Raw genomic sequence first — 19,151 nt, forward strand, 5'->3', positions numbered from 1 at the left:
CAGGCTAGTAAGTGAGAGAGAAAGGATTCAAACCCAGGCATTCTTGCTCTCGAATCTGTGATCATAATCACTAATTTTCAGAGAGGAAGAAGAAAAGGAAGGCAAGTCAGTGCTCCGCCCTAGGAATTCTACCTCATAGATAAATGCCTAGCATGCCAGGCTCTTTATCATGTAGTGGATAGCGTGCTAATGTTTCGCCTGTATTGTTATTGAATCCTACCCAAAGTGTTATATGGGGAGAACTGTTAACTTATTTTACAAAAACGGAAGCCATGACTTAGGAAGGTTATGAATTGTGCGAGGACACATATGTAGTAAGTAATGGAACCACCTATGCCGGTTTGGTTGGGATCACCATTTTGAAAACAAGGTGATCACTTGCTAAGCAGACATTTGCAGAAGGTTCACATTACCGAGGAGGGAACAGGATCACACCCCCAGGAACATACAGGGTTATGTATGTGACAGAGGCCTCTTGAGCGTAACTCTACTTCTCAAATGAGATCTGTACCACAGGGTTGTGTAGAATCAGTTTCTTTCTTCCCCCGTCAACAGATTGATTCCTGCAAACATGGCTTTGACTGTGTGATTCTTTGTTCAGCTCTTTGCCCATCTGTCTAGGCATCATGCCAAATGGAGTCCATCAAACTCCCAGAGCTTTCCTGGCATTTGCTCATTGTTTCAAAGAAGGGATTATTGGATCCAAAGGGATTACTTCGAATCATTTCATTCTGCTGGCTTTTGGCTTTGTCTGAGACTACAGCTATGAGAACTCTCTCTTGAGATCTACCTTGACCTTTACTGTGTTTGTCGGCCCTTCCCCACATCTACGGGTTTGTTATGAGAGACAGGTATGCATCCCATCCGAGACAGTTTGCATTCCTACATTCTCCTAGATTTTGAATAATGTTCAAAAGAAGAGTAGAAAACACTTTTTATATTCTGTCAACTTAAAACCAGAAGTCTCCCATTCAAGTACTAACCAGGCCTGACCCTGCTTAGGAAAACCAGAAGTCTAACCAATGCAACTATGATTTTTTTCCTATCAAAGTTGAATTAACTCAGTAATTCTCTCATTCATAGAACAGACAGCAGCACAGCTATCCACTGAACACACAACATATTTTGTTAATTATGTCTAGAATTTTAGCTTCAGTTTAAGAAAACATCCAAGGTAACTTAAAAATAATCATCAGGTAATTAAGTTTGGCAATGTGTTTTTATCACATTTGTGATCACTGTTGTTTCTTAAACTCTAGTCTTCCCCCTTTGGGTTCATCTTGCTTCATGTTCAAGTGCTTCATTTAGTAGCTCTTTCAGCAAGGGCTGGGAGGTGGCAAATAATCTTTGTCTGAAAAGATCGCTTTTCCTCTTACTTCTGTATTACAGTCTAGCTGGGTATGCAATTCCAGATTGACATTTATTTATTGACTTCTGGCATCTCTTGTTGCTGATGACAAGTCATCAGTTTGTCTTTCCCTTGTAGGAAACTTTTGGTTTTAGTATCTTTTAAGATTTTATCTTTGTCCTCAATGTTTTGCTGCTTCATCCTATTTTTGTCTAGGTACAGCTTTAATTTTCAGCTGTGGCACTTGGAGGTATTCTCATATGAGTCTTCAAGCCTCGCAGTCTATCTTCCAGGTACAGCTGCTCCTTCATATTCTTTATCTCTCTGTACTATATTATGGGTGAATTTCTCATTCTCTTACAGTTCATTAATTTCTGTTTTTGACTATGCGCAGTCTAGAGTTTATTCTATCAACTGAACGTATTTCAAAGACAATATTTTTTTCACTTCCAAAGTTATTTTCCCCTCTAGTTATCTCACCTTTTCTTATAGTTTTGGTTTTGTTTTGTAACATCTTGTTCTTTTTTCTGATTCCTTCCTCTTTCTTTCGAATATCATAAACATAGTTATTCTAAAGTCACTTTTGAATTGTCCTGTTATTTTCATTTCATTTAGAATGACTTCAACTGCCAACTATTTTATTTTTTGGTTGTATCATATATTGTAGAACTTTGGTGTGTAAATTCTTCTCAAGTGTGAAATTTTAATTTCTTCTCCTCTCACTGCCTTGGCCCCTTCTCCCCACATATAGTTTTACTGTATCCCCTCCCAGCCCCTGAGGCAACCAGGACTTCAGCTGATGGTCTGAAGCTCCTGTCCTGGGTGCCATTCTGGATATTGTGGAACCGGTCCCAAGCTAGTGGGTGGCTGGCCGCAGGTCTTGGGTGGGAAGCTACGTTTGTTCTTTTTTGCCTCTCTAGGAATGCAGATTCTGATAAATCACTGCCCCAGGGAAAGTTGGTCACAGCTTGTTTGTAGACTTACTGCTTGGGCAGAGAAGACTTGGTTCCAGGCAGTGAATGTGGCTCTGGTCTCCTACTTTGTCTGGGGTACACTGTTACAGCGCAGAATCCAAACTATTCTCTCCAGACCTGTAGCCCAGCACACCAGCAGCTTCCTACCTGCTAATTCTGAGACTCTGTGTATTTCTGACTTTGCAGCTATTCATCTTTTTTTTTCTAAGTGGCTATTTCTTTTTAATCTCCTCTATTTCATATGTGGCGGTGCCGAAGGAGCCTCAAAATGTGAATTTATGATGTCAAACTGCACCAATGTTCTATTTTTAAGACTTTTCTTTTTTATCAGTGTAACAATCCAAAAAACCCTACAACGTTCAGTAGTGATACTACTTATCTTTCCCTTTGTTGTTTTCACCAGCAACCAGATTCTCTTATTTACCTATGCCTGGCTAATTGAAATAAATGGCCCCAAATGATTAGTTTCAATTTTTTTTTTTAACAGGGAAAACAAATGGGTTGAGAAGCACCAGCAGTTCAGTGGTTCTGTCTACTATTATCCGTATTAAAACTTAAAACTTCCGTGTTTTTTAAACCTAATCTTAATCAGAAAGAAATCCAGCTATTTGTGTATGCATCTCAGCTTTTCAGGGATGAAGCTACAAAGTTGAAGTCGTCTAAAAGAGGGGATTCATAATTTTGGAACTATTTTCTTAATCGTCACTGAAGAAAGCTTTAAAATCTTCTTCCAAGTCTTTTATTTCCCCAAAGAAGATTTACGCATATTTCATTTTTGAAGGCTGCCATATCTAGGACTCCATCTTGATCACCCATGCATGTTGCTGGCCTAACAGTGTTTATTATGCCAGAGTTGAAGAACAAGTATTTATTATGAATAAGAGCTGAATATAAGTGTGTCACACTTCATACAGCATATATATTCCTGAAAATTTATGTATAACTTGTCTTAACAAATCATATTGCATTTTCCTTCTGAAGTATAATGTAATTTCAAAGACACATTTTCCTAGAGGAAAAGAAAATATGATCTGGGACACTGTAAGAAAGCGCAGTCCTGGGAGAGTAAACTTAATAGTCAAACGCTTAACTGGAAAATAACTTAATAGTGATAAAGCAATGAATACCATAATTCAACTGTTATACTGAAAATACAACATCACCTGATCACCCAATGTCAAAAATTATAGTAACTGCCAATAAGTGAAAACAGAATCTAGTTGGAGGAACACTCAGAACTTTGAGACAAAAACATGCATCGGTGATAGCTGCTTGGTGAGTTTTTCTACTTTTTTCTCTCTAATGGGGAAGATTTTAGAGCTAGCCCCTAGGTTCAAATCCTGACTTCTCTTTGTTGTCTATGCAGCTTTGGACAAGTTTCCTTGCCTCTCTGACACCCAGTTTCTTCAACTGTAAAGTGAGGATAACAATAATTACGTGTTAGAGGTAATATGAATGAAAAAAATTGTTTGGCATATAGTAGGAACTCAGTATGGGGACTATCAGTGTTGTCATCACTAGCTGGCTTTTTTTTTTTTTTTTTCCTGGAAGATAAGAAAAAAGCAGACACAGGGGCGCCTGGGTGGCTCAGTCAGTTGAGTGTCTGACTTTGGCTCAGGTCATGGTCTCATGGTTTGTGAGTTCGAGCCCCACATTGGGCTCACTGCTGTCAGCAGAGCCTAGTTCAGATCCTCTGTCCCCTTCTCTCTGCCCCTCCCTTGTGCACACTTTCTCAAAAATAAACAAACATTAAAAAAAAGAAAAATGCAAATATGAAACATAGAACGGCACCTCTACCATATCTGACATAAGGATGCTCTGTATTTTCACTCTCTCCTCTGTGTCTGACTGAAATTCAGATTCCATATTAATTTCCCTTAACAGGATGGAAGGCAGCACCACAGGAAGGCAAGATTAAAAGAAAATATTAATTGTAACATATTAATATACTTATTTTTTAAACTTTTTTTTAAACGTGTATTCATTTTTGAGAGACAGAGAGAGGCAGAGTGCGAGTGGGGGAGGAGCAGAGAGAGAGGGAGTGACAGAATCCGAAGCAGGCTGCAGGCTCCAAGCTGTCAGCACAGAGCCCAACGCGGGGCTCGAACTCACGGACCACGAGATCATGACCTGAGCTGAAGTCGGACACTTAACCAACTGAGCCACCCAGGTTACCCTAACAAATTAATATAATTATTAATTATAACAGCCACCACTACATTCCATAGTACTCCCTATGCACTGTGTTAAATATTTCATACATCATTTTATTCAATCTTTACAACAACCTTATGAAGTAAGCAGTATTAATACTGTTTAAGAAAAGGAAGTCAGACTTACAGTTTAACTTATCCACAGATGGTAAGTGACCGACCAGAAATTCACACCCAGATCTGTGCAAAGTCATTTTCTGTTTAGTGTGTATCACACCACACCAGAACAAGGCTTAAGAGACACCACAACATACTCTAGGGACGCCTGGGTGGCTCAGTAAGTTAAGCATCCAACTTTTTCCAATTCAGCTCAGGTCACAATCTCACAGTTCATGAGATTGAGCCCTGTGTGGGGCTCTGCATTGACAGCATGGGACCTGCGTGGGATTCTCTCTCTCCCTTTCTGTCTCAGCCCCTCCCCTCCCCTGTCTCTCTCTCAAAATAAATAAACATTAAAAAAAAAATAGAAATACCACAACAGGAAAAGAAGTACATACCTTAAGCAATACAGAAAAATGTTGAAATGACATGGTAGCTATATTTTAGGTGCTCATGTTAAATCACTTCTAAATGTATGCTGAATTAAAGAGATAAATCCAAGCAGCTAATTTGAACTTGTCTGTAATGAGTACATGTTAAATAAACTTGACCTTGACATTTTGCATCAAAGCTGAAAAAAGAACTGTGTCTCTTAAGAGGACTACCACCAAGTTTTTTTTGTTTTGTTTTGTTTTGTTTTTACAAGTAGGGCATTAGAATCATTATCTGAGGAGACAGGAAGGGGAATATCAAGGAAAAGGATGATTTTAAACAAAATCAAATGACCTACAGTATCTTCATCATCACAAGGTTTAAATAGTAAGACTTCCTAGAAACTTGTAAAGAACCTACATAATGATTAAGGAAAAACAAATTCCTTAAGTAAAGAGAAAGAGCCAAGGTATAAATATCCTAGCTGGCAGAATGGGGAACTTCTTGATAATGTGGGACATGCCATGTCCTTACAGCCACTTAAATACTGGGTGTTTCATAACATGTTCATAACATGTTTAGGTGTTCTAAATTTTATATTTTAAGATATTCAACGTCTTAAATCATAATAGGTAAGTACAAGTAAAATAGTCTCTAGGACATATTTAAAACTATATTATATGAAAGGAATAAAATTAAATGTAGGACAGCAGTACACAATAGTGTACATTATAGCTTTTAGAATTGTTTAGGAAAATGGTGTGGCAGGTAGAATAATGGCTTCTCGAAGATGCCTACACCCAAATTCCTGGAAACTACGAATGTGTCACCTTACATGGTGAAAGGGATTTTGCAGATATGATTAAGTTAAGGATATTCAGATGCAATGATTGTCCTGAATTATCCGGGTGGAATGAATATAATAATCAGGGTTCTTACAAGACTGAGGCAAGAGTGTATGAGCCAGAGAGAGAGGCTCGAAGATGCTATGCTGGGGACTTTGAAGATGGAAGAAGGGCCATGCCCATGGAACACAAACAGCCTCTAGAAGGTGGAGTAGGCAAGGAAATCCTTCCCTAGGGCCTCCAGAAGCAACACAGCCCTACTGACCCATTCTAGACTTTTGACTCCCAGAACTGTAAGATAATAAATTCATGTTGTTTTAAGCCACTAACTTGGTGATCATTTGCTGCAGCATCAGTGGGAAACTAACACAAATGACCAAGAGGGTAAACCTACTGTGGCTAGAAAAATTAAAATACACATGAACTCTGTGATGAGTATTTGCTTTTAAATGATGCAGGCCTTTAAAAAATAATGATCTATTCTCTTATGCAATTTTAAGTCAAAAGCTTAAAGAAAACACACAAGGAGAATACACTGACCCCATAAAATAATTGTAAAAGTGGTTTTCCTCTCCTTTACCTAGTGTCTAAAAATTGCTAACATTTGTAGACACCAACTAGCAGTGCAAGCTCTTGGCTTTATCACAGATGTGTGATCCACTCTGACCTTGTGAAACCACCTTTTCCCCCCCACTAACTCTCAACCTCTTATAATGGGAACTGGGAAGATGATCAATAAAATCAACCAACTGTGAAAATAAGGCCCATAGGACAGAGTGAAACACTGATGGAGAGAATAATATATAATAGTATAAATAATCACAAGGAGATTAGCTCTTGTGCAATATTTATATGTGATTCAAGGAATGGTCCTGACTTTGATCCATCATATTCTGTCCTGTTTAATTCTCCTTGTTGCAAAGGGGCATAAAGATGATTCTGACTGGAATGTTCTCAATCAGATTCAATGAGGAACATATTGATTCCACTTGAAAGTTCTTTTCTATGGGGCATAGTAGTATGAGTAATTATGATAATTACTTTTACATTTTCTCAAAATATAAAAAATCAGTTTCTGCTCAGACATCTAAACTCAGAAACACTCTGAATCTTCCTTACTGACATTTTGGCATGGGCCACTAATTTAAATAAAAGCAAATAGTTTCTTTCCCACTAATAGTATCCACTGAGTCTCAAATGCATGTGCACACATGTGTGTGAGCACACATGCACACACACACTGTCACCTCACAGTTTAACCACTCAAATGTTTATCAGAGAAAATAAATCCCTAAGCCAAGAAAGACTTGTCCTCATCCCCCCCCAAACATGTGTTTTTACCCCAATATAATGATATGCTTATTTTCTTGCTTTACTGTCAGTCATATATTGTAATTGACATGCTTATGCTTTATGTGCTGTCATAGTTAGAAAGTTGTGAAACATATTCTTCCCCTTTCACAGATATGACCCACTGAATGGCTCATAGAACCTACAGCAGCATCACCTTTGGATGCCATACTCACATAGGGCTGGAACAAAAACCAAACCAACCAACAGTGAAGCCAGGGTCACTCTGCATGCTTGTATACTTGACAATGAGCGAGGGCTACAGACAGGCAGCATGATGGATAAAGGGGAGCCAGAACTTGTAGGCAAGCCACAGGGTTTGTCAAGGGATCTTTGACAGACCAGTCACTTCCATTACTAAGAAAACCATTAGAGTGGTCAGAGAGGAGGCTAACTTACATAAGTAGTAGCTTCCTGTTACACTTCTTTATTCTATGTCTGACTCTTGAGACAATAGAGCTTTTTGCTCTTCTCCATCAGTGGGAGACTTTGTTCTGCTGGGTGCTTCCAAGAGTCTATGGCAGGCTCCTTTTATTCTTGACAGCAAACCAACTCTTTAAAATCAAGCCAAAGACAAGCCAAAGCCAGATTGATGACTGGCCTTTCTTCCCTAGGCAAAATTATCCAGGAATCTCATGTTCGGTTATAGAAGTGCTTTAGTGGAATTTCTATACTTATCAGTAATTATAATTTGCATTTTTATAGTATTATTCTCTGGAGAAGAGCCACAATAAGTCAGAATTCCTCTAAGTTCTTCTAATAGTCCTTCTTTAGCAGTCTGCTCATATTTTTCTGTTTGTATAACTGAATGGCTAACCTAACATAATCCCTTTGAGGGAGATCTCCATTTCAAATTGTCTTCAAGTCCTAATAACTGGCCATCTTAAAGTTTATGTGTCTCCACTGCAATAAACTTATTCTGACTTATTCTGTTTTCCATATTTGTTATGGTGGCCAGAAACTGAGGGGATGGGGGGTGGTCCATACCCGTGAAGGTTGCCAGATAAAATATAGGACATGCATGCAATATTTGGGACATACTGATCCAAAAAAAGTACCCACTGTTTATCTGAAATTCATATTGAATGAGCATCTTCTATTTTTGTTTCCTAAATCAGGCAACCCTAGTGCTCTTGCTTCTTGCAGAACATCTACTGAATCTAATCTTGGGTAGGCACATTGCAAGCAAAAGGGTGAGGAGCGGGTGGTCTGAAATCTCTAACTGCAGATTTACACCAGTGTCTAAATTTCCGGTAACTGCCTTTGCTAAATCTAGTGATTTAGATTTACTTTAGTGATCAGAAACAAGGCAGAACTTTTTAGAAACTTAGGATATAATGTGGGCTGGGGGGAAAAAGCCATTCCATTTACCTCTTCACTGCAGGTTTGAGAAATGTCAATTTCCTGTAGAGTTTTTCCCAGGTACTATGCAGAAGCTCCTCACCTTTATTCCAGGAATGAAATAGGACGATGGCCTTGAGCCTTGAAGATGACATTCTGATCTGCTGTCCACAAGGTGTGTGCTCTGAGGGGTATCCCCAGAAGGAGGGATGAATTTAGCAATCATGAAATGATCACTCTTAGAGTCAGGCCAGTTACTGAATTTCAGCTTCTCTTCACTAAAATTCCACGTTAGTCTTAGTACCTGACATGTCTACTTTACAGCAAGGCAACAACTTTTGAATGCCAGCTGAGGGGAGTTTTTATTGGTCTATGGGAAGCAAGGTAAGTAAGAACAATGTGCTAAGGTTTTCCTAAAGGTAAACGGTTCTAGTTTAAGGAGTAGCTCTTTATTTCTGGAGAGTGTGTTCTTTTAATCTTTTCATGTTAAAGTAAACTTTCTTGTATGAAATTATGGTGATACTGGATACGAAGACTCAAAAACTGTCCTTACATAGAAAAGTGACTGGCACTTGTCTTTAAATCTGAAAGTATGGGCATCATGTAGCACACTTTTTAGGTCTGTTTCAGAAATACCACTTCTTGTCTAACGCTATTAAATAATTTTACATCTGATTCATGTATCCCCCTTTTTGGCTGGAGAAAGAGAATTGGACTCAAAGAACTATTTTAGGCTAGCAATATACTGGTGGAAAAGGAATATTTCTATTCTCTTATAAAGTTCAGAAAACATGTTTCAGGTTTTTTCTTTCCTACAGGAGGATCTGAATTATTTGCCCTGATCTCTGGCACAGCATTACTCGCTATTTTAAACATCGTTGTTTTGGTAAGTCAGCAGTCACATATGCACTCTATAAATGTCAGACATAAAATGCAACACATTCAGCATTTGATAAACCATGGCAAACGACTTAGCACTCCAGGCATTTGAAATGTCCATAACATAGCTCAGCTCATTCCCACTTGGAACAAAGAAATTGCTATTTTTTTTTGCTATTCTTTGGGCCCACGTGGATTAGGAAAGCACAAGAAAATGTCCTTGCTTCTTTCATAAGAAAGGGCTTTTGATAAATATCACAAAAGAAATCATGTAATATTATGAATACACAAATCACAATTTCCAAGGTTTTTTTTTTTTTTTTTTTTCATAGACTATTCAGACATGTCCTGGTACTTTGCAAAAACCCTGTTTGGTTGACCATTTTAAAGTTCATTTTAATCCTCACACCATTCCTTCAAGGTCTGTGTTACTCTTCACGATACAGAAGAGCATAGAGAGGTTGAGTGTAAGTTAAGTGGCTTACAGGAAGTTGCAAAGTTAATGCGTGATGCCACCAAAGACAGGGATAAATGAATGGAGTCTGCTCTATGTCGCTCTATTACTATATCAAGTTGTGTAGATGTGACCTCTGGTTGATTCTGAAAGTAAGAATGGCTCTAATCCACTGCAGGTTATTTAACCATGGGATAGACAAAATATGTTCATGATCCTTGTCAAGCTAGTAAATGATACCTTGGATCGCACCCTTGGTTTGGTTCAAGATTTTGATGGAGACGCATGATTCAAAAGCATGTAATACATGAAGTCACTCTTGGCTCAGGAAGACTGACCACAGCCCACCAGCTGATTCACTGTGTGCCTGAGTGTTGCTTACAGGCAAAGAGTAATGAAAAACAAGAAAATCACATCTGTGACCCAGTTTTTCTTTAGTTTTTCTTTAGTTACTAGTCATTTGTAACATCATGCACAGAATTGCATAGAACCTAAGGAAGGAGTCCTTGGTTACTTCAATGTTCTCACTTAAAATAAAAACATCTGCTTTTGATTTACCTCCTGGGAACAAGATGAGGTTGAATGACCCACTCAGAAAATATGAGAAGGCTCATAAATCACCCAACATAATAACTGGCAATGTTGTCCTAAATTGAAACAATAAATACATAAAAGATCCAGATCCAGAAACCTCTCAGGGCTTCTGCTAGAATGTCCTGCTCCTAATGGTGCTTGGCCAATGTCGGATGGTTACGTCTGTGATTCATGTAGCATCATGAACATCTAACTTGTTTGATACAATAGTTACAGTGGTAGGATCTCAGTCACCAAAACAAATAGAAAACCCTAGCTGGGCTTTCCCAACTGTATAATTTAAATATTGGTACTGTTGTGGTGCCTGGGTGGCTCAGTCGGTTGAGCGTCTGACTTTGGCTCATGTCATGATCTTGTGGTTCGTGGGTTTGAGCCCCGCATCAGGTTTTGTGCTGACAGCTCAGAGCCTGGAGCCTGCTTCAGATTCTATATCTCCTTCTCTCTTTCTGCCCCTCCCCTGCTCGTGCTCTGTCTCTCTCTGTGTCTCAGCAATAAATAAATGTTAAACATTAAAAAAAAAAACTATTTGTACTGTTATTTTTATTGATGCATTTTTTTTTTTTTTGTTTCTAGTCTTAATTTCTTACTCTCTCCAAAAAAGTGTCTATAAGCTGAGTCTCTGATGAAATACCATGCTGTCTAGGAAAATGAGGAGGATGGAGTAATGGAAGACTGGTTGATAAATCTGTGTGTGTACAGGATTGATATAATTAACAGTCATTTACAGAGATCTTTCAAAAAGAATTAAAAAAAATTTTTTTTTCAACGTTTATTTTTTTTTTGGGACAGAGAGAAACAGAGCATGAACGGGGGAGGGGCAGAGAGAGAGGGAGACACAGAATCGGAAACAGGCTCCAGGCTCTGAGCCATCAGCCCAGAGCCTGACGCGGTGCTCGAACTCACGGACCGCGAGGTCGTGACCTGGCTGAAGTCGGACGCTTAACCGACTGCGCCACCCAGGCGCCCCTCAAACAGAATTTTAAATTCGGTCATAAATACCTTGTTAAATCGGCACGATCTCGTCTTCTACTTAGCTGAATCAATATAAGGAAAAGAAGATGTGCTTATTAAGTGACTTGAAAGTCATGGCCTGCATTGAATGGATGGGGAATGAGGGACAGGCCTCGATGGAGGCACTAACTCCATTCCTTAAGAGCTGTGGATCCGGGGCATGCTCCTTATAAATCATTTTCCTTGTTTGGGCCAGGACAGAGGAGAAGTGAAGTTTGTTATTTTGTATTTCTTCAACAGTGACAAAGAAAGCCACTGAAGGAACTCTGACAGGGATTCCTGTTGATTTAAAGAACTATAAGGAACACTTTATCGCTGTCACAACAGTGTGTCACTGAACAGCCTGGCTGTCTCCTCTGTTCCGCATCCGGGTGGTGGCATTAAGCAGCAGCAATATGGTGGTTTTAACACAATTTAACTTGGTACATGAATGATAATCCCTAATGTATGCGTGTATGTGTGTGAATCCCCTAGCATATTAAGGCTGAAGCAGTGGGGCAAAATTACACATTAATCTAGTCTTGAGAAAGAAACAATTCATTGTAATGTGGCGCTGGCTGGAGCATGTGTAGGAGCGCGAGGTTCACATCCCACAGAGCCATTATTCAGTGGCAGAAAACATCCCATCAGAGAGAAGAAATATAAGAATTATGGAAAATGTTACAGATTCCCTTGAAGTATATTAATATATTGGGATTAAGAATGACCATACTGGGGCACCTGGGTGGCTCAGTTGGTTAAGCGTCCGACTCTCGGTTTCAGCTCAGGTCATGATCTTATGGTTTCGTGAGTTTGAGCCCTGTGTTGGGCTCTGTGCTGACAATGCAGAACCTGCTTGGGATTCTCTGTCTGCCCGCTCATACTGTCTCTCTGTCTCTCAAAATAAATGATCTTAAAACAAATTAAAAAAGAAAGAATGACCATATTGATCACTGTTTTTCCCATTAAAACCCCATTAGGAGGTACACATGTGCTCTTTTTTTTTTTTTACTTTTTTTTTTTTTCAACGTTTATTTATTTTTGGGACAGAGAGAGACAGAGCATGAACGGGCGAGGGGCAGAGAGAGAGGGAGACACAGAATCGGAAACAGGCTCCAGGCTCCGAGCCATCAGCCCAGAGCCCGACGCGGGGCTCGAACTCACGAACCGCGAGATCGTGACCTGGCTGAAGTCGGACGCTTAACCGACTGCGCCACCCAGGCGCCCCAACATGTGCTCTTTTAAGAAGTTACTTGTTATTCCACCTTACATATGCCCATGCCTAGAGCACTTGCAAGGTGAAATATTCACAACCTTCACCCAGGGATGACCCTGCATTATTTGGAAGAAAAGTACAATGCAAAGTCACACTTCAAACCCTGAGAGTCTTTTCCATCCCAGGGGAATCCAGCGTAAAGCCATTAGGTGTTTCCTTCCGCATACCAATCAGCAAGGAAAATGAGGGCAAGCCTGCTATGAAGGAGACATCACAGACATCTGTGTCCCTGGGATTCTAATAGAGCTCAGGAGTCCGGGCTTGATACCATCATTTGAAGGGCTGTGCATAGGAAGGCAACACTTAAGAAATTTCCTTTGGTGATGATGAAAATGGACGGCATTTCAAAATAGGCTGCTTTGTGGAAAAACAATCTGCCACATTCCAAAATCTGAACATAGCCAACATTGGAATGAAACTCTCTAGATTACCTGTTGCAGTAAGAGAGAGCTCATTTCACCCTGCCCCTGTCTGGCTGGCAACTGCTATCCATCCTTTACAATGCAGCTCAGCAATCACCTTGGTGTTATTGAACTGTTTATTATCTATTTACACCTGTTGTCTCCCCAGAACAGTAAGCAAAGTCAGCAAGGTATCTACGTTGTTGTTGGGTCTCTCCAGCTAGCTCAGTGCCTGACAGATAGGCGGTGCTGAGTGAATGCTTGTGAAATCAACGAGGTCACATGCGAAACTTGGCTGCAAACGCATAGGAGGGTCCACTGAAGAAGGAGCCATACAAAACAGGTGAAAGAACAAGAGGTAATTGTGTGGGTTAGCCAAGGCTGTTTGGGTTGAGTTCAAGAAAATGCTAGGACGTGCTTCAGTCTGTACAGAAGCTTGCCTTGAAGAATAAATCATTTTTTTCCAGAAAGTAATTTATAACACTTATTGAAGAAAACAGGTTTGCAAAGAATCTACGTTGTGGTTCTAACACAGAAGTTGTTCAATACCACTACAGATTTCCATAGTCCACAGCATTAGGCATAAGAATAATAGGGTGAAAGTAATCGCTACGCAAGGTCGGAGTAAATAAAAGAGCAATGGAGAGCCATGTGGGATTTACGAAGGAAAAAAAAGAAAGCGATACAACAAAGTTCCCCATGGGACCTTGACTTAATATGACATTCCCACTGTCTACACTGATACTACTATTTGGGAGCAGACCACGTTTCTTCGAAATGAATTAGCTGAAAGGAAGTCTCTCCTCTGGAATCCAAAGTTCTACACATATGATTAACACCTTGGAGGCATCTTTGAAGTGCAAATGTGTTACCAACACATAACAGTGTATCATCTCTGCCTATGATAAACAGAGAGAGACACACAAAAATCTAGCATCTCAGAAATGAACCCGAGGTTCACTTTCAGGGCCCCTTTCATTCATGATGCCATGTCATATTTTAGTAGAAAGACTGGCTTCATGCCTCTGCCTTCGGTCTGGTTAAATCTAGGTTTCTTGGTAGCTTAGGGATCCAGCAACTAAATGAATGGCTTTGTATCTTTGAAAGGTGACCAAACTTTAATGAATTAAATGAGAGGTAGAGTGGAAGTTAGGAATGACCAAGCCTGGAGGACTTGGTTCCAGCTTCCAGGTCTTCCTACTATCCAGGGAAGAGAAGATGGCTGCCAAGATGCTGACAGAGGCAAGAGAAGAAACCAATGCTTCCCCTCTTCACACCTGCTTAGAGCATCCTGCCCTCTTTCCGTTTATGAGGGCCTTCACTCAGCCCTACAGACTGTACATGTGTCTCCTGGGTTCTGTAACCAGCATCAGAAGATCAAAGCTTCCCAGTCCGTCCTCTGGAGATGGAATATCACGTTTGCAGGAGAGAGTTTCAACCATGTCAAAGAATCCGTCTCTGTGTAACTGATTTTCCCGGAGGGAAAGAGAAAAACATGGTCATGTGGGGTATATACCATCAGTAACTACAGAGAAGAACTGCATGGAATTGTAGATATTTAAAATGATGATCCTGTCTGAACTGGTATTAAAGAATGTGCGGTTCAGTGGGAGTCAGGCAGACTTGCTTCCAGTACTGGGACCTCAGTAACGTGATTGAAAATCACTGGTCCTCAGCTTTCCCAATGCCAGGGTTAGGCCAGATGCAGAGTACCTGAGAGGTCCAGGGAGTGGCCAGAGCTCCATCATCTTTCCCAGCCACCAAAATAGTTCATCTCTTTATTATGTTGAAACATGAATAATATCAGATGAACAAAACCGAAATCAAAAACAACCAAAGAGCAAGGTGGTTTTAAAGATCCCTGATAACTCCATCATTCTTAGGACCAAGAGGGGGGAAAAAAAAAAGCTTAAGACTTCCTATCTTAATTGCATACCAACGATAAGACAAGGAAAAGAGTTAAAAGTATCTATAATCTCTGGCCCTCTCCTCTTATCTCCCTTTGTTAAAACCTAGGGATGTGCTGGCTAATTATTTTCTCCAAATTCCTACATAACTTCAGGGGCACCATTCATAGAAAAGACAATGTCACTGTGTCCCCTGGGGTATGGCACTCAGTGGCCCTGGGGAAGATAAATTTAGAGTGGAGAGGCCTGTGTTTGAATCTCACCTCTGCCACTTACTAGCTATATGACCCCTGGCAAGCTATTTGATGATCTCTCTGATCCTATTTCCTTCTCTGTAAAGTAGAGATAATAAATTTGATTTCCAAAAGCTACTGTAAAAGGCTAAATGAGATAACATATGTAAACAATCTGGTGTAGGGCAGCATACCAACGCTGATATTAGTTCTTTAAAATCACAAAATCTGTGACATTTCACAGTTCTGATAACAACCGGTTCTAGGATGTGTGACCCATACGGTGAGGACAGACCAAAGGATACTGTGGAATTGAAACCGATTTCATCTGCTGAATATAGGGTAGGTATCCCCAAAGTTAAAGGGGTCAGAATGTTGTGACCCAAAAACTATGCACTTTTTAAGTCTGAACTGTGGTAAGTGGCAGAAAGGAAGACTAATTGGTATGCTAATTAACTAGGGTATGTTGGTACGGCTGTTACCAAGGACAAGCAACAAGAAGACGAGGTGCACGCGTGAAGGATCTATGTGCTGCCAACAAATTACATGTGCTTAACTCAAACTTTTTTGCCTTCCTTAGGAATCTAAGACCTGTCAATATTTAACTGTGCCAAATCTTTTATTTGCCTTGTAATTAAGAAGTGATTAATCTACACAATAAAGCTGTAACTTAAGCATTATCGATTCTCTAAATATTAAAACTGAAGTGGACTGTAGATATCTAATCCAACCTCCACAAGTCACACCAGCAAAAAGTGAGGTCTAAGGAAGACAAGACACCAGTGAAAAGTGAGGTCGACGGTCTCAAAAGGCAGAGCCAGTTCTGGCACTTGGTCTCATTCACTTAGTCTTCTTCTTACTACAGGAAATCAATCTGCGGCTTTATCCAACACACAACAATTTAACATTGGATATATGGATTCCTGTCTCAACTCTACAGACTTTGGGATCCACAGGGCACTGGAAGACCTCTGAAGGGCTGAGCCAATGACTGACAGAAGCGGCTGAGTGGGACTGTGTCGGAAGGTCTGAGGACATTCAAGAAGGTAATGAAGGGCTTACAGAAAGGCTGTTAGGGATCTGCCAGTCTGGAATATGGGTGGTGAAACTGGGGTCCATTAAGGAACCAAACGATTTTCTATACCTAGGACCGAGCACAGTGACCAGCACATAGTACAGCACATAGCAGGTACTTAATGCTTACTTGTTGTATAATTGGATGATGAACCAGGAATGGATGAATGAATGAATGCATGCCTGCATGAGAGGAACTGTATTGAGAGAAGAAATGAGAGCCTCAGAGAGGCAACCTAGTGAGAAGAGGCAGAGAAGAGCTACCAAAGCTCCCCTCAACCTTAGCAGGAAGGACGAGACTCGTTTCTCTTGCAAGGACAGTGGAGGGAGTGCGGCTGTGGCCCTCCTGCTTCCGCCTCACATTTCCCTTCTGAGGAAATGTGGTAGTTCCCATGGCACCGCTTCTGCTTCTGGCCACTCTGCTCTCAGGACGGAATGAGCAGAAGTGGAATGCATGAGGGGAGTCTATCTCCAAGGGCAACAGAAATGTCAAACCCATAATGTCACATTATTTTCAGAGGAGGCTCTGCGTAAGTGCTATCCAGGCATCTACTGACCATACGGACACCGATGGAAAAATTCTTCCCAGTAGGAACTTGACATCCAGAAACCAATCTGATTCTAGGATAGCAGAGAAAATCCTACCCAGTGAAGAATGAGGGAAAGCTGGGATTTCCCGGTCAATTCTCCAGTCACTGAAAAACTCAGTCATCTGTGGCCATGAACCCAGGGCGCTCTCACCTGCCACATCTGTTAAAGCTGGGCTTTGCAGGTGGGATTCACGTGAAGAGTACTGGTGGCCCAGACATGAGAGCAGTATCTCATTCTATTTTCTAAACAGTAAGAGGTCAGCGTCACATGCTGTCTTTCAACATCCATATCTCACAGTTTTTACTTCTGTACACAGGATGGGGCCGCTTTGAAAAAAATAGGCACTACTCATCACCTCTGATATTTTTCTAGGACTAAATGGAGAAGCTATAATAGAGTACTGCATCAAAGCCTAAGGAAGACCTTTCTAGGTTCCTATGACGTAAGCAACTCACTGTTTGAGATCTTCCCCCATGACATCTAGCAGATCAAGGGCAGAATGGCAGTATGCACACATTAGGTGTGTGGGCAGACTAATGGGTTCTGCGCCGTGTTCATATGAAAGATATGTACAGCCCGAGGAGGAGACGTAGTGTCTATGACGTGACCTTCATTTGACATTTGATTAAGATAAAGTTGGGGCACAAAAAACTTTTTCTTCAAAACCTGGAGAACAGGTCAGTGAAGAGAGCAATGATATAAACTTTCTTCCTCAGCTCACAGAGTGACTGGCAAGGCTTTTTGAGAATATTTTTAGCACAGTTTCAATTCCCTAAAAAGCAATGCCACCTAAAAGAAATGTGTTAAGCACCCTCTAAATGTTTCTCATTAAGTTGCCAACACTGGTACTCACCCCTTAAGGCTGGCTTACAGTGCTCAGCCTAACTCCCCTTTGTGTGATATTCGAGGAATAAACGTGAGACTAGCTGCTATTTGAAAGAAAGAGATTATATGTGTCAGAATCTACATGTTAATATTTGGAGAATATCTTGAGACATAATAGGAAAAAGCAGCCTAGAAAACGGTGCTCTGCAATGAATTTATAGAAATGGTAGTCAAGAAACCCAAACTGAAAGGTTTTCCTAATGAGGGGACAGGTTTGTTCTTATAGCATAACTAATCTTAGCTAAGTGGCTAATTCTTCCCCAAAGACCAGATTTGGTTAAGAATGAAAAAATTCCACTGTGTCTAGATTTAGCATACAATGAACTCCCTAGACTGGTTTTCATGCTGTCCAGCTCTGAGTATCCTGATTCTTTTTTTGCCTTTAATTATGTTGCCGACACCTACCTTTTCATGTGAAAGCGAGTCTGAGGAAACGGGGTGGCCAAAGCCGTACGAATGTCCACTCACCTCCCATGAGTTTGGACTGGCAGTTAATAAACTCGGGCTTCCTGTCCGTGAGGTACCTCTGGCAGGTATGGTGGAGGATCTGGAAGAAGGTGCATTTTTCTGAAGCTGTGCTGGCCACCCACTGGTCAAATGCGTTTTCAAACAACAGATCAAATTCTGCAGAATCCTGGAAAAGACAGTGAAATAAGTGCTGATCTCAATCTAGAAAAACTGCGGCTTCCAGCTTACCCCTGACAAAAGGCTCACAAAAGCTGAAACACCTTTCAAAACTTTGGTCTTAATCACAAGGCTCATCTTTATTAGCACCCAGGTGCATGGAAAGAAAGTTCACCTTTCTCTATTTATCAAGCAAACCCCAAATCTTGGAGTATTTATAGATGTCCCTAGGAAGCTACGCTCACAGAAGCCCCAACAGCTTACTACACATTGACCTGGCACAATTTAGACTAGATACTGCCTTCCCGATGACCCGGAAAAGGTCACGTTCTTGGCAGTGAAACCCATGAATCTTGCCCCTAACCTTTGGTAAGGAAAAGATTCCCCCTTATTATTTTAGCATATAGTGACAATTTACATTTTATTTCTCCTCATTACTGAGGTTTTATACAGTGAGTATGTGTGAACAAAAGGAAAGGTACTTAAATAAACAGCTCTACATTAAAATGTTTCTCATATTAAATCCAATAGAATCCTAATACATAATTTGTAAGGTGCCACCTATTTATTTGCTTGCTCGGCTAATAAGTCTCATCACTGGTGATATAATGAGATACATGAAGCCTTGATGAACGTAGGTTTTTCATATTGGTAACCATGGACATGCTATCTGAACTCTGCTTTTTGCACTTGGCTGATAA

The 19,151-nt window shown here is 40.5% G+C and overlaps 1 protein-coding gene across 3 annotated transcripts in view; it reads right to left on the reverse strand.

Moving 5' to 3' along the window:
* The window catches only part of STXBP6 (syntaxin binding protein 6), a 254,042-nt gene that overhangs the window by 34,125 nt on the left and 200,766 nt on the right, over positions 1–19,151 (reverse strand). For all 3 annotated transcript variants that reach the window (XM_040476834.1, XM_040476833.1, XM_040476832.1), the window contains exon 4: positions 18,295–18,460. In XM_040476834.1, the coding sequence (XP_040332768.1) occupies positions 18,295–18,460 (166 nt within the window). The remainder of the gene's footprint in view (positions 1–18,294; positions 18,461–19,151) is intronic.

Source organism: Herpailurus yagouaroundi, unplaced genomic scaffold (assembly GCF_014898765.1).
Source record: "Herpailurus yagouaroundi ecotype Mexico unplaced genomic scaffold, PumYag 141, whole genome shotgun sequence".
NCBI lineage: Eukaryota > Metazoa > Chordata > Mammalia > Carnivora > Felidae > Herpailurus > Herpailurus yagouaroundi.